A 15808-nucleotide genomic window follows, 5' to 3' on the forward strand; every position below is an offset into this window, starting at 1 on the left:
TTGTAACATTCTTTATTTTAAAGTCCATTTTATCTGATATGAGTATTGCTACTCCAGCTTTCTTTTGATTTCCATTTGCATGGAATATCTTTTTCCGTCCCCTCACTTTCAGTCTGTATGTGTCCCTAGGTCTGATGTGGGTCTCTTGTAGACAGCATATAGATGGGTCTTGTTTTTGTATCCATTCAGCAAGCCTGTGTGTTTTGTTTGGAGCATTTAATCCATTCATGTTTAAGGTAATCATCAATATGTATGTTCCTATTACCATTTTCTTGATTGTTTTGGGTTTGTTTTTGTAGGCCATTTTCTTCTCTTGTGTTTCCCACTTAGAGAAGTTCCTTTAGCATCTGTTATACAGCTGGTTTGGTGGTGCTGAATTCTCTTAGCTTTTGCTTCTCTGTAAAGCTTTTGATTTCTCCATCAAATCTTAATGAGATCCTTGCTGGGCAGAGTAATCTTGGTTGTAGTTTCTTCCCTTTCATCACGTTAAGTATAGCATGCCACTCCCTTCTGGTTTGTAGAGTTTCTGCTGAGAAATCAGCTGTTACCTTATAGGAGTCCCCTTGTAAGTTATTTGTCATTTTTCCCTTGCTGCTTTCAATAATTTTTCTTTGTCTTTGATTTTTTACAATTTGATTACTATGTGTCTCAGCCTGTTTCTCCTTGGGTTTATCCTGTATGGGACTCTCTGTGCTTCCTGGACTTGGGTGGATATTTCATTTCCCATGTTAGGGAAGTTTTCAACTATAATCTCTTCAAAATTTTTCTCGGGTCCTTTCTCTCTCTTCTCGTTCTGAGACCCCTATGTGAATGTTGCTACATTTAATGTAGCAGAGCTCTCTTAGGCTGTCTTCATTTCTTTTCATTCCTTTTTCTTTATTCTATTCCGCTGCAGTGAATTCCACCATTCTGTCTTCCAGGTCACTTATCCGTTCTTCTGCCTCAGTTATTTTGTTATTGATTCCTTCTAGTGTAGTTTTCATTTCATTTATTGTATTGTTCATCTCTGTTTGTTTGTTCTTTAATTCTTCTAAATTTTTGTTAAACATACCTTGCATCTTCTCGATCTTTGCCTCCATTCTATTTCCGAGGTTGGTCCTAGATCATCTTCACTATCATTATTCTGATTTCTTTTTCTGGAAGGTTGCCTATCTCCACTTCATTTAGTTGTTTGTCTGGGGTTTTATCTTGTTTCTTCATCTGGTACATAGCCCTCTGCCTTTTCACCATGTCTATCTTTGTGTGGATGTTGTTTTTCTTCCACAGGCTGAAGGATTGAAGTTCTTCTTGCTTCTCGTTAAAGTCTTTTTAATGATTGGTGCCAGAAGAATTAGATAAAGATATGAAAAATAAATAAATACAAACAAACATTAATTGAGATGAATCATGGATGTGAAAGCTAAAATGGTAAAGGCTTCTGGGAAAACAGAATATCTTTCTGGCCTTGGGGTAAGCAAATATTTCTCAGAAAGGACACAAAAAATACTAATGTTAAAAGAAAAAATGATCAATTGAAGTTGATCAAAATTAAAAACTTTTATCACTTCCTGGGAAAAATCATTTGTGATACATGTATTTGGGAGAATATATTGAGTTTATATTTATATTCAGTATATATCCAGAATTTCTAAGGATCCACAATTCAATAAAAAACAAAAATATACATTTTTTCAAAATGTACAGTAGACATGAATAAAGAGTAGACTTTTCCCCAGAAGATATATGAACGAGTAATAGGCGTGATCGACATCATTAATCGTCAGAGAAATGCAAATCCAAAGCACTATGGGATTTCCAGTACAATGAAAATATTTAAACAACACCAAATGTTGCAAAAGTATGGTACAACAGGATCTCTCATATTTTTCAAGTGAGAGTGTAACCCCTATTTGAAAAATGCTTTAGCAGTTTCTTATATAAAGTTCACTATATATATATATATATATATATATATATATATATTCTATGACCTAGTAATTCAGCTGCTTATATTTTCCTCAGGGACATAAAAATATATGTGCATGGGGCTTCCCTGGTGGCGCAGTGGTTGAGAATCCGCCTGCCGATGCAGGGGACACGGGTTCGTGCCCTGGTCCGGGAAGATCCCACATGCCGCGGAGCGGCTGGGCCTGTGAGCCATGGCCGCTGAGCCTGTGCGTCCGGAGCCTGTTCTCCGCAATGGGAGAGGCCACAACAGTGAGAGGCCCGCGTACCACCAAAAAAAAAAAAAAAAAAAAAAAAAATATGTGCATGAAAAGACTTAGGAAAGAAAATTTATAGCAGATTTAGTTATAACAGCCAAAACCCTGAAATAACCCAAATGTCTATCAAGAGGAGAATGGATAAATAAATTGTAGTGTACTAACAAAATTGAACATGACCCAGTAATAAAGTAGAAATGAATGAATGTACAAAAAATGGATGAATCTTCAAAGCATCATATTATTTAAAATAAGCCAGATATAAACAATACATAGTCTATGTTTCCATTTGTATGAAGTTGAAGAATAGACAAAATTAATCTATGGCTTGCTATTGGAATAGGGGGGAGGTGATTGGAAATGAACATGAAGGATCTTTATCAATTGATGAGAATCATCTATATCATGATTGAGGTAAGTGGTTATATATGTGTATACACTTATCAAAATTCATGGAATTATGTACCTAAATCTGTGCCTTTAACTGTAAATTTTACTTTAATTAAAATATAAAATGGTAGGGGATTGATTGAGTGCTGTGTCTGGCTGGGAGTTCAGCAGTGCTTCAGAAATTCAGTGAATCTTCCAGTGAATTGGTACCAATTTGATGTACACAATGAAGGCAAACAGGAAACTACTGGGGGTCTTCTGCCCCTTTTCTTTAGAATGTACTGTCTGCTCTTTTCCCTCCATGTCTCCCTCTCTCCACAGAGAGCACTCTCTCTCATTCACCTCATTCCGAATAGGGTGAAAAGCAGGAAGTAATTATGACAAGAATTTATTATTTTAAGGTTCAGTAAACTTATGTAATTATGTGTTGAATGAATGAACTCCCAGCTGTTAAAAAAAACCTGATAGTTAATTAAAATGTTTTCTTTTAGAGAGTTATGAGAGCTTGCAGATAATTTTAACTAAAAGGAGTGAGTGTCGCTGTCATGAGTATATGCAGTTTACATAAGGAGATGCTTATCTAAGATTTTCCACCTTTGTCCAGGACCCTTCACTTAGCACTGCTATCCACAGTGGTGCAGCTATTACTTTGCTCCTACCTCCCTCTTATCTCACAGTTTCTGCTTCCTGGTTTGGTCCAGGCCCTGCTCAGATGCTGATGCTTAGTTCCATGACCCCTTTAAGACTGCTCCCTTGAAATTGGCTGTTGCTCTGGACTCTCCAGCTTTAAGCGTTGCCTGATTCAGATTCACCCACTGGTCTTCCCAGCATTATGGAGTATATTACATGCTCCCTGGAACCCTGCTCACCTCACTTGTCCTTCCAGCCAATCTCTGTCAGTAGAAAACAGAACTGGAGAGGAGGACAACAGGGGTAAACTCATGAGAGGGAGTTACGCTTGGGAATAACAGAAAATATTGTAAAGAATGCTTTTAATTTGTTGAACACCATGAGTTTTCTGCAAGGATGACATAACTCTGTTGTACAGTTATACCTATAAAAATGTACTGGTGGGCAAAGTGTAATCAATAAGAGATGGTGAATAATCTATCAGTGCAAGTGATTAGTACTAATAGCAAAACTGCTCAAGGTATATGCTCAACTATGTTTTTGCATAGCACCCCATCACAATAACAAAAGTTCCAAAATTCCATTAGTATATTTTAAATTATATCCACTAAAAGAAAAAAAAAAAGCTGCTGGGACCTGTATTTTAATGAATACTCATTACTATAATTATCTGTTTCATGTTGTCTTTGAATGTAATGACAGTTATAAGTAATTCTCATGAGGTCCTCCTAGGTAAGGAATGCCTACATTTAATTTTAGACTTTTAAGCTAAACGTCAGAAAGTAAATGTAAAATCCTTTAATGGAGACAAACCAGTTTTGTATATCTCCTGTGGAGCTTTAGAGGTCATAAGCTACTAAGTGTACTGTATCTGTCTATTTGTGAGGCTTTTTGTGCCTTTGTCAAAAACTGTTTATATAGAGTTGTCCTTGTAGTAGTAAGTAGGAAGATTTTACTTCCAGTAAATTATTTTTCCTGGAACAAAAAGGCAGAAGAAATCCTTCAGTGTCAAACCTCTCTTATTATTACTTCAGTGAATCTAAAATTACATTATCTCTGTTCCCCAAGACCCTGTTGTTACATCCCTCAATATGGTCAAGTCTGATGGGAGCCAGATATAATTGTATATCTATTTTGACTGATGGTTTTTGGTTCCAACTTAATATACACAGTGCACTCAGCTGTCCTGACTCTAAATACATCCACTGAATCCACTTTTCTCTCCCCTTCAATTGCATTCTCAAAACAAGACTGATTTTCTTCTATCAGAGAACAGGAATAATTGCACAATAGATCTATGTGTACCTAGAGGCTGATTGTAGCTTATTCTATCCTAATAGATGACATTTTTAAATGTGTTGGTGTTCAAGATGATAAGCACCAGTTTGATATGTATCATCTTCCATTATCAACTGGTTGGTAACTCTCACCAAGGAGCTTTTATGCAGAACAGCTTATATCCAAATTATTTTTGTTCACATTCTAAAATGCATTCCCCCACTCTCTTCACCATGCCCACGCACAGGTCACTGGTAAATACTTTCACAGGACCCTGGTGGGAATCGTGTGTCATATGGAAAAAGGTTAATAACCACTGTTACATAGTTGGATGGTTTATACACAGGCAATATACAATATTGAATGCTAGTGTACATCAAAGTGATTTTGTTTGTAATTAAATGTGTGTATTTGTGCATATACACATATCTGTACTTTTTTTTACAATGTATGTTACTTTCCTATGAAAAGGGCAAAAATCAAATTTAAAATCTTCAATTGCTTTTTCTTTATTTCTTTTGAAGATGATGCAGTGCGTTTAAATTTTAATGTGACAACTCACACACGTAGCATATGTGGTGTTTTGCAAGTAATTTGTTAAAGTGTTTAAACTTGGTAATGATTTGTTTATAAAGGAGAGTAGATCCAGGATTAGTCATTTCTGTTTACTTCTATTCCGTTACACATTCACAAATTAAAAAGAAAGAGTTGGAGTTACAGATAACATGTGAATGTCATAACTCACAGTCTTTCCTATAAACTCTTCCATACCCAGGAAAACTTGTAAAATCTATGGACATCTGAAGAGTGTACCAAGGCAGAAAAAGGTCACTGGTCTAATAGACAGGTGTCTTTTATAAATCTTCACAAATCAACCCTTAGTAACCCTTTGTTAAATAAAACTCCTACCTTTGTTTAATGTCATAAGACATAATCATGAAGATGTTTGTATTCTCCACTATTTTTGTGTTTCTTTAGACATTGTTTTCTTAAGGAAAAGTAAACTCTTTATCTTTTGTTGCCTTATAATTTAATATTTCATCTCATGAACCTGAAAATTTTAAAATTATTTTCTCCCTGAAACATCATTTCCTTTGCTCATCCTAGGAAGCTAACTCAGAATGTATATCCTTGTGTGGTTTTTAGATTGTTGTTTTTAAAGTCTTGGTATAAATCTTTCTTCCTCCTTTCCAAAATGGTCTTTACTGGTACTTTACTCCTTAGTCCACCTGTACTAATAGGCCAGTTTTAAAGAGTATCTTTAACACATTGGCCTGGATAAGAGAAAAAAGAAAAAAAGGCATAGGTAACTTGCATCTCTGCAACTCTGAAGAACCCAGAGATACAGAGAAGGAGAGAACGTTGTTGCAACTAGAAATTGCACCATTTGGGCAGTTCTCAAGACTGCCAGATTGTTGGACAGCAATTAAGCACCATATTCTCCATTCAAAGCTCTCGTCTGTATTGTAGGGTCTGGAAACCTAAGAACTACATTTCCCCAAATCCCTGCCAGCAAGTCTTGAATTATATTTCACAAGTGAGAGATGCTCACATGAATTTTGGAAAGCAGAAGAGAAACAAAAGGCATTACTGAGTCTATGGGAGGGATGGGCAGGAGAGCAGCTTTAGCAGGAGGCAATAACATTTTCACAGGTAAATTTATGCTTATTCCTGTGTATTGTCCACATTGCTGCTGTAGGTGTTTGTTGTGGTTTCCTGCAATTTTGCACTTCCTTGTTTCCTCAGTGTCAGTGGAAGCTTTTCCTAACTTTCACTTTTCGGTCCTCCAATGGTTTTGCAAGATTTTAATTTCCTGTATTAAATGACATTTTGCTGGAAATACCTGTGATCGCTTCTCCTTAGCTATCTGAATCATGACTAATAGACTTCACTGGCTGCTACATGCTTCACTTGTACAAGGTTCTAGATAATTCTGAATGAGCCATAAGTGGAATCTATTTATAGAGCTCCTTCAACTATGCCAATGTCTATCCTTAATGGCTTTCAAAAAAATAAAGCCAATCTAATCTTGAACAAATATGCATCTTTACTGGATTCCAGCATAGCTAAAACCTTACTTTTCTACAAGTTGTATGATAAAGATGGTTTCCTATCATGTAGCTTATCATTTACATCCTTATGGATGTATCTTCAAATCTGCTTTAATATTTAGTTGACTCATCAGTTCAATTTCCTTGATGGATATTTACTGAGCACTTACTTGGTGCCAGGAACTGCGAGTAGCTGTGATACCACAATGATTAAAACAGTCCTGGTCCCCTGCCTTCATATGCTCCATATGTAGCAAAGATTGGAAAAGGAGAGAATCTGCAAGGGGTAGAACATATAGGTACAATGAGGTACTATACGACCTTCCAAGTCATAGAAGGATTTTGGCATAAGAATGATGAGGAGAAAAGTGATTTGATAAAATTTGAGTTTTTTGAAAAATCACTTGGCTAGTGGGCAAAGTTGGATTGGATAGGAAAATGATGAGATATAGAAAGAACAATTAGGAAGTTGCTACATTAAACCAGATGAGAGATATAGGGGTCTAGGGAGATAATCACAGCCTGAACTATGGTAGGGAGCACAGGCATGGAGAAAAGTGAATTGATTCAAGAAACATCTAGGAATTAGCACAAAATGTGAGGATTAATTGGACATGTGTGATAAAGAGACAGAAGAGACAAGAGTGACTCCAAAGTGCTTACACTTTTGGGAACGGGGTGGATAGCAGTGTCATGACTGGGACAGGCAATACAGGAAAACAAAGTGGAGGTGGGGTGGGGTGTGTATCAAAATGGCAGGTTCTGACTTAGACACACTGAGTTTGATCTGCTGGTGAGAAACTGTGTGGGCACGTCAAGTGGGCTGATAGACGTTTGACGTCCAGAAGAAAGGTCAGGTCTGAAAATAGAGGTATATTCAGGCATTGTCAGAATATGGATTATACCTGCAGCCACAGGAATGAGTCCATTGACTCAAGTTCATGTACAGACTGGAGAGAGCACTAGGCTAACTGTGCAGGAGCCACCATGATTTCCCTTTCTTTAGTTGTGTCAAAGCCTATCTCATCTTGGACAGGAACTCTGACATAAATTAACACACATTTCTCTAATTTCTCAAATTCTTTTAATTTCAACAGACAAAATCACTACATAAAAGACATTTTATTAATGAGTTAACATAATTAATTAGATCACAAATATTAATTGGCTTCTAATAATTTACTATGACAACAGGTGATACAGTAGCATGCACATTTCCTACAGTGTAAGAATTCTCCAAGAGGAAAAAAAAAATCTTTGAGCACAATTATCTATTAGCATCTTAAGCAAAGTAACTGCTATTTAAAAGACAAAAAGCTTCTTCTGGGACAGTTATGCCAGGTCCAAGAGAAAAATGAATTTCAATTATATGTTACAGATATACATTATTTGTCAACTTCTTATTCAGTCTTATACTTAATCTAACTTCCATTGTTTTCATTCTTTTTCAGTATTCCAAAGTGCAGTCTACTTCAAGACCAGTCTTTTGTTTCCAGCATGAAAATAATTCAGTAAAAGCCATAATATGAATTTTAAATGTATCCATAAAATAAGTTGCTCCTGTTCACAAAGTTAATGTTTATAACTAAATGCAACAGTCATGATGAATTTACTTAAAATTTAAGGAATCTATTCACAAATTCAGTCATACTTATAAAAAATATGATTACAATGAAACTTCTTTAGCAGCATTCAAAGAAGTACAGCTATTTTAATATCTCAATTATTTTTCATGAATATAATAGGGTTTTAAGCATCTTTGGTTGGATAATACTGAAATAAAAATTGTACTCACAAAATCATTAAAAGAAAAGTATTAGAGCATCTATGTTCCACTATTTATAGGTAAAATTTTATTATGTATATATTCAGAAGTTATCCAAAAATATAGCTAATAATTTTGAAAGGAGGATAACTTATGTTGAAACTGGTCCAAACTGAACATTTTTAAAGTGGAATGAATGTAATGTTTTTAATAGTTCTTACCAGATGGGTTCCATTTTGATGAAATTACATTGTTTTATGAATCATGAATGGGTCCATGGAAGATGAATTTCAAAAGTAAATAATAATAACACTGCAGTAAAAACATTAGAGTATGTACCTGTGCAAACACTGCTTACAAATAACAGCAAAATGTTACAAAAATGCCACAAAACTATTTCCTAATCTGATTTAATTTTTAGTTAACACAAACTCAGCTCCAACATAGGAATAATATGTGTTCAAAAAGTTATAACAATTAGCAATGAGTAAAAGTATTGTGTGGCATGCTTATTTGTGATCCAAATAGTAACTATACAAAGCAGGGACAAGTTGAAATGAGAAGTTAAATGATGGTTTACATTTCTCTGAGAATTTCAGCCTTTGATTCTAAGTTGAAGAAACTTTTCATTAAATGTGCATTTGGTTTTGAAAAACAATTGGCTAACTGGGTGGTAAAGATTTCCCCCATCATTTGCCAAAACACTAATTACATAGAAAATTTCAGTTTATTTCCTTGAAGTCATTCAAATAGTTGGTAACATTTACCTGCAGTGTTCTCTGATGGTTTTAGTCCATAGGAAGAATAACAAAAAGGCAAAATACAATAGAGAAGAGTCTGTGGCTTTCTAGGGAAATTGGTGGTGGCAGCCTTTTCATCTGATGAGGGGGGAGCAGTGAATTATACGTCATCCCCATTCTATACCCTGATGTGATTTTAAAGTCAACTTTTTTACCCACCACCTCTTAGCAATGCTGATACCACCAACTCCTTGTTCACATTTTCTTCACTCTGAGAAACAGTCAAAACCATTTCTCTCTGCTTTTATTCATAATCCAACCTACAATCTAAGCAACTGTAAGCAAACTTTGGTTGCCTTGCCTTTGAATTTGAATGTTTTTACTAGACTCTGCCAACCAGTTTTCCATGAATTACACTGCGGATGCTTCCATTCAGATGCTTCCTTAAAATGGGAAATGAGGATGCACCTGCATGCTCCACTCAACCAGATTTACAGCACTGGTCAGAATTCATCCACATATTTTCACATGGCAGTTGCCTTAGACGTTGGTAGCCTCTGTGAAAGAATCATTGGGACCATTGTTCTCTGTGGCTTCCAGGTTCTTTTTAGCCTTGAATGTCACAGATACCTCGGAGTGAATGGCGTCTAACCTCTGCTCACAGCGGAAGGCTGAAAGGAAAGCCTTTCTGTAGTTGCTGTTCATCCAGCCATAGAGAAGGGGGTTGGCAAAGGTGGAGCACATGGAAATGATGTGGAACACAGTGAAGATGAGTTTGTACTCCTTCAGGTCCAAGACTTGGTTGTCAATGTCAACAGCAAGTTGGAAGGCATGGAGCGGCAACCAGCTGACTGCAAATACCACCACCACACACACCAGCATTTTGGTGGTTTTTTGCCTCCGCTGATGGTAGTGGTCATTAGCAGCTCCAGGGGTGACATGGTTCTTGAGTTTACTCCAGATACGAGTATAGGAAACAGAGATGATGCCCAGAGGCAAAACATACAGGATTAATAAGGAGGAAAGACTGTAGACAGTGCCATAGATGCTCTTCTCCTCACCAGGCCACTTCTCAGTACAGGCCACAATCTCAAAGTCAGGAATAATCTCAATCAATGAATACTCCCGGAAGATGGCCAGGGGGCTGGCTAGCAGGGCACTGATGCCCCAAGCCAAGCCAATAATCAAGAAGCTGATTCGCTTGGAAATCTTGCTCTCCAGGTGGTAGACAATGCAACGATGCCGGTCCAGGGCAATTACTGTCAAGGTGATGGTGGACACTTGTACCGCCAGGCCCTGGGCATAGGGCACCAAGTGGCATAGGACAGGACCCATTTTCCACTCCCCCATTAAGGTGTAGGTAAGTGTAAATGGTAAGCACAGGGTATTCACCAGAAGATCCGCCACAGCCAGATTGGCAATAAAAAAGTTGGTTACTGTACGCATGCTCTTGAATTTGATCACCACATGGATCACCAAGGAATTGCCAATCACCCCAAGAAAGATGATGGAGCAATAGGCTAATATAAGGACGATCTGCACCTCAATCAGGTTGGTGCTGTCTATAAGCTCCAGCTCAGAGTTAGGGGCCAGCTCCCCTCTAGGAGTGGTGTGCCCTGGACCGAACTGCTCCACTTTCATTTCTTCCACTGTCTGGTTCTCATCAGCCTCTGCACCTAATGGGCCCATTTTCATCAACTAGCACAAGAATCTACAATTTAAAAGATGAACAAATATGGAACGAAGACAACTCATGGGTGCAAGGAATATCACAAATGGATTGGTTTCATTTTGTTCGGGGCTCAAAGTACCTGTCCTCTGATCCCTAAATTTGCACATAGAACATTGGAATAAAGTGGACCCTTTAATAAGTCTATTCACAAATATGGATGAATTAAATCAGATCCTTGAAATGTATATTATGAAGGCAAAATGTAATGTCTATAGTATAGACACAATTCCTATGTGAATGCGACTAAATTGATTCAATCCATTTTAAGTGAGATGGATATTACAAATATTATCAATTAATTTTATAGCTGCTATAAATTCATCAAGTTAATTTTAAGGTAGATAAAGTTTGCTTCAATATCTTGATTTTAAATTTATAAATATAGCAACTAATTGCACAGAAAAGAGACAAATATTAAAATCCTTTGCCTGGTGCTTGGACTTTAGGCGTATAAAATATTTAAGATAAACTGAGCATATTCTGTTTCATAGCCATTTTTTCTCATGTAGGGATTAGCATTAAAAATAGGTAGCCTGTGTAAAACAGCAGCTTTTTTAATGATCTGAAATAAACTTCCTACCTGACATACAGCAGAATCCTACATAGGAACTGTATGAAAATATGTGCAATCTGAATTTCATTTCTCTCTAATCCCTGAATACAAAAGTTTAAACACCTTTCTTCTCTAGTCACCCACCTCAACCCTCAGAATCCTTCTGTGTGCTCTACTTAGGTCAATACTATCCTCATTAATTAAGCCATGTAAAGTTAAGAAGCAGGTAACTATGCAGGTTTTTTTTATCTCCTTTAGCCCACATGTTTAAGAGAACCCTCAGACTATTCTTCAATATCTCTCCCAATGGTCCTCTTATTTCTACCACATTAATTTTGTCCTTCTTGATTTCTTACTGTAATAACTCTAATAGTTGTCTAACTTATCTCCCTTTTCCCTGTCCTTTCTTCTTTCCTTCCTTCGTTTCTTTCCTCATTCATTTATTCATTCACTTAACTAATATAATTAAGCATCTACTAAATGCCAGAGGTGGCTCCACTCTCATGATGCTTATACTTATTCTAACGTGCATTCAGCAAGTATTTAAAACCCACTGTCAGGAATTAGGATTTGTGCTGGGGGAAGAAAAAACAGGATAGTGCCCTTACTCTAAAGCTCTTACATTTACTGAATAGAGCATACTCTGACATTAAAATGTTTTTTTCTGAAATTCAGATGTGATCTTTTCATTTCCCCAACATCTCCAAATTGCTTCAAATAATACTAATCAGTTTCTAATATCAAGTTACCTTCTCAAGTCTATAAAAACATCCGGAGCCCAACATCATAACGGTAGTACTTATAATGAAAAAAGGCTGCCACCATTAATTCAGAACCTCTTTGAAATGAATTTGTTTTTTATCAATTATAATCACATCTACCTACATTGGTAGGCGAGTCATATTTATTCATGCCACAGACAATGTCTGGCTGAGCCTGTTTGCTCAGCTCCATTCTTCCCCTGACGCTGGAGGGCTGACTCTTGCAGACCATATTTCCAGGCGCCCAGGACATTGGGATGCTGGCTGCGCTTGGCCGACAGGAGGCACTGGCAGGTTACTACGAGGCAAGAGGAAGGGAGAATCCAGAAGCCACTGTACTCTTCTCTCTCCCTCTCTCCTCTTACCAGTGCCTCCACCATCCCTCTAAGGCTGGATCCCACGGGAATGGTCTGCAGTGATTTTGTTTCCAGTGGAGGCACGTAGTTCCTGGATTCAGTCACACTGCTTTTTCCCTGTGTCCCTCTATCTGGAGGTAGTAATGATTCTTTGCTCTTGCTAATCCCTGTGTGGCCTCAACATCCTCTGCTTGGCTTCCATCGCTTGTGTAACCAACTTTCTGCATTAAATTCCTTCTCTTTTGCATTCTTGAATAGGTTCTGTTTTGCATGATCTGCTGAGCTGCCCCTGCATATATGCTTTCATTAATTTGCTCTCCCACTACAGCTGCTGCACGTACAGGCTGATAACACTGACATACACAAGAAAATCCCAAACTCCACTGTATGACATTCAAAGCTTTCCTTGAAATCAACCCTGCCTTCATCTCTCCTGACATCTTAGGATATATCTGATGCTTCTGTCATACCAAACTACTTCCAATTCCAGCAACACATCAGCCTTTCTCATGCCTCTCTGCCCTCCCTATTCACTTATCTCAACAACCTGTGCTCACTTCTAATCCCGCAAGGAGCACATGACACATCACAGTTGTTTTCCTTCAGCCTCCCCACCACAGCTGTGACTTTTAGGACACAGTCTGGATTGTTTCCATCCATTGTTGAAATCTTAGCAAATATGGAAAGCACAATTTTACTGAATAATTGAGGTCAGCAAAATACAAAGTAACAATTTTGATCCTTTCCTTTACTGAAGATAATTGCCTATATAGGATTCTTGCTCTGATATGACATCTCTGTACTTATTTTCTTGTTCTTAATCAGGTAACCACCTCTACAAGAAAGTTGTTCCAAGATATAATCTCTGATTAGAACATTAAAAATTGTTAGTCAGTACATACCACAAGGAAACTTTCTCCAAGGGCTTAACACACACACACACACACTAATAGTTGCTTATCACAGAGAGGATAGAGATTTTCACATACTCATGCATTTTCTTTACTGATATATTCTTGTTCTCTCTGCATACATTTCAAATAGAATGTTCTAAAGAGCCCAGGCCACCTTTGGCATTTGCCTCCATTCTTTAGCGATTAGAGAAAGTGGAAACTAACCATTCAGATATTGGAGTGTTTTATTTGATGGGCCTTTCCATTTCCCTTAGACTAAGAAAGAGACTCTACAGAGCAAAATTAGTCAATCTTGACAAGTCATTAACAGAACTAACGAGACTCCAGAAGGTCTGAGTTTGAGGTTTGCAGCAAACTAAATTGAGAGCAAGCCCAAGATTGATGCTTATTAGGGGCACATTTTATTTATTAACTTATTTTGCTTTTTCTTTTCAGTCTCATTTTCTTTATTTCCTTCTTTAAGGCTTCTCTACAGGAATTATTATTGATCTACAGGGTATTAGCATGTGGATGCTAATAGCTGTTCTCAAGCACATGACTGGCGTTCAACCAGGTCAGAGTGTTACCCAGAGAATGTATAATTTTATGACTGCATTTTTGGAAAAGTGGAAGAGGATAAGAGAGTACACAGAGGGAGTCACCAGGGTAAAAACTCAAAAGCACAAAAATTCAAAGATGAATAGAAAAGGGGAAAAACGTTTCCATGAAATACGGTAAAAATGAGGCATTCACACTGTTCAGGACATTCAAGGAGAACTGTGAGTGGTAGTTTTCTCTAACGAGTGAATCGTTAGAGATTCTGCTATAGAACTATTTCTACGTAGATAGAAAAATGGCTTCAGGACTTTTTTTCCCCAGAGAGTTAAAGAACTTCAAATTATCTAAGTGGGAAACCAGTTTATGCTTTGACTCCATATTTAAATTTGTGGGGTTTTTTGCAAAAGTATTCTTACTGTCACAGGTTGGCCTTACTAAAAACTTAATACCTTTACAATCACAAAACTTTCCAGGAATTTTTCTCAGGGAAGAATCCCAGAAAATATGCCATATGCTCTATATGTATTAGTCCTGGAGAGAGGGGGTATGGACATCCAAGAATGTTGTATGTAAGACATGACCGTTTTCCTGATAAGAAGAAAGTTGAAAATATTCACCAAAGCGATTGGGAATGTACCTCTTCTGTCTATTTGAGCCTCTGACCTTTGAAAACAGCACTGTATATTTTGTGTCACTGAGTTCACACGATGTGTCCCTATTTCCAAAAGCCTTAAAGCTTTTCCTTTTGTCTCCTTTTTGTCCACCATATGCTCCTACCAGGGAGTGAGCCCTTCTGGTACAGAACCAGCGAACTCTTACATAAATGCGTCCATTCTTGAACAGCTTTGGAGAATGCAGTATGACCTTCCCCCCTAAACAGGTGTTTGATTTTTAAAGAGGCAGGAACAGTAACAACCTGCTGTTCTGGAGAGATAATTACCTCTCTCTAAGAAGAGTCAAGGAAATAATCAAGACTCTTCAATGGGTAAGGAATATTCCAGTGAGTGTAGAAAACAGCGATGGTCTCACCCACAATGCCCATCTTCGGCCTAAATGTGGAAAAAAAGCCCCTACACTCATGAGGACCTCCCCCATCCCTCTTCAAAGGACCCGAAAGCTTCTTCTGGGGTGTTCTCATTACCAGAAGGTGAATCAGTTAGGACTTACACTTACTGACCCGGCCCCTGTTGCTTCTGCTGAGACGTGGAAGCCAGACGTGTGCCGCCTGTCAGTCTGATGATTATCTAGCCCGCCGACCCGGAGAGGGCACTGGGCGGTTCCCAAAGGCAGGCCCAAACCATCCGCTCCGACGGTGCTGGGCAGCCGCGCGCGCGGGAGAGCAGGAGAGCGCAGCGTCCGCCTGACAGTCGGGGCCGCTAGGAGTTTTGCGCCGCTTGCGTCCGCAGCCCACCTCCGCAGCAGAGCGCAAGGGCACCGCCCCGGCCCGCACTGCGCGGCCAGAGGAGCGAGTGGGGATCCGAGTCTCTGCAGGCGGGAGGCAAATCCCTACCTCGAGGAAAAAGAAACAGGGGCGGAGGGTGGGGGACGAGGGCCCCGCAATGAAGAAGGCTAGACGGAAATTCTCCGTGCGATGGAGCTGGAAATAGTCCAGGACCCTGCCCAGCGCCCCCTCGCGGGTCCCGACAGCCGCCTGCAATGGCTTCTCTTCTCTCCTGACCCCCACTGGCCACCCCCAAGTTTGATACTCTGGGTGTTCGCACCACTCCTACCTTCCACCAACCCCTCCCTTATTCTCCCGCTCCTCAGTTCTATGAGAGACGGCCCGGCGAGGACAGACCCCGGACTAGGGCCGGGCTCACCACATCCACCGAGGAGAGGGCGAGGGCTAGGGCGAAGGCGGGGCGGACAGTCCCAGCTGCGGGCACTGCCCGAGGCGGAC

General features: G+C 38.8%; 1 protein-coding gene across 1 annotated transcript; it reads right to left on the minus strand.

Annotated features, from left to right (window-relative positions):
* Positions 1 to 7619: 7619 nt before the first annotated feature.
* Positions 7620 to 15469, minus strand: NPY2R (neuropeptide Y receptor Y2). The gene is made up of 2 exons (XM_059066341.2): positions 15076 to 15469; positions 7620 to 10766 (listed from the first exon to the last, which is right to left on the minus strand). Exon 2 carries the CDS (start codon positions 10748 to 10750, stop codon positions 9596 to 9598), a length of 1155 nt encoding a protein of 384 aa, XP_058922324.1. The 5' UTR covers positions 10751 to 10766; positions 15076 to 15469; the 3' UTR covers positions 7620 to 9595.
* Positions 15470 to 15808: the final 339 nt, after the last annotated feature.

Source organism: Kogia breviceps, chromosome 6, assembly GCF_026419965.1.
Source record: "Kogia breviceps isolate mKogBre1 chromosome 6, mKogBre1 haplotype 1, whole genome shotgun sequence".
Taxonomy (NCBI): Eukaryota; Metazoa; Chordata; class Mammalia; order Artiodactyla; family Physeteridae; genus Kogia; species Kogia breviceps.

Excerpts from the sequence above, each read along its gene's own strand:
- NPY2R (XM_059066341.2), bottom strand. The coding sequence starts at position 10,750 with ATGAAAATGGGCCCATTAGGTGCAGAGGCTGATGAGAACCAGACAGTG.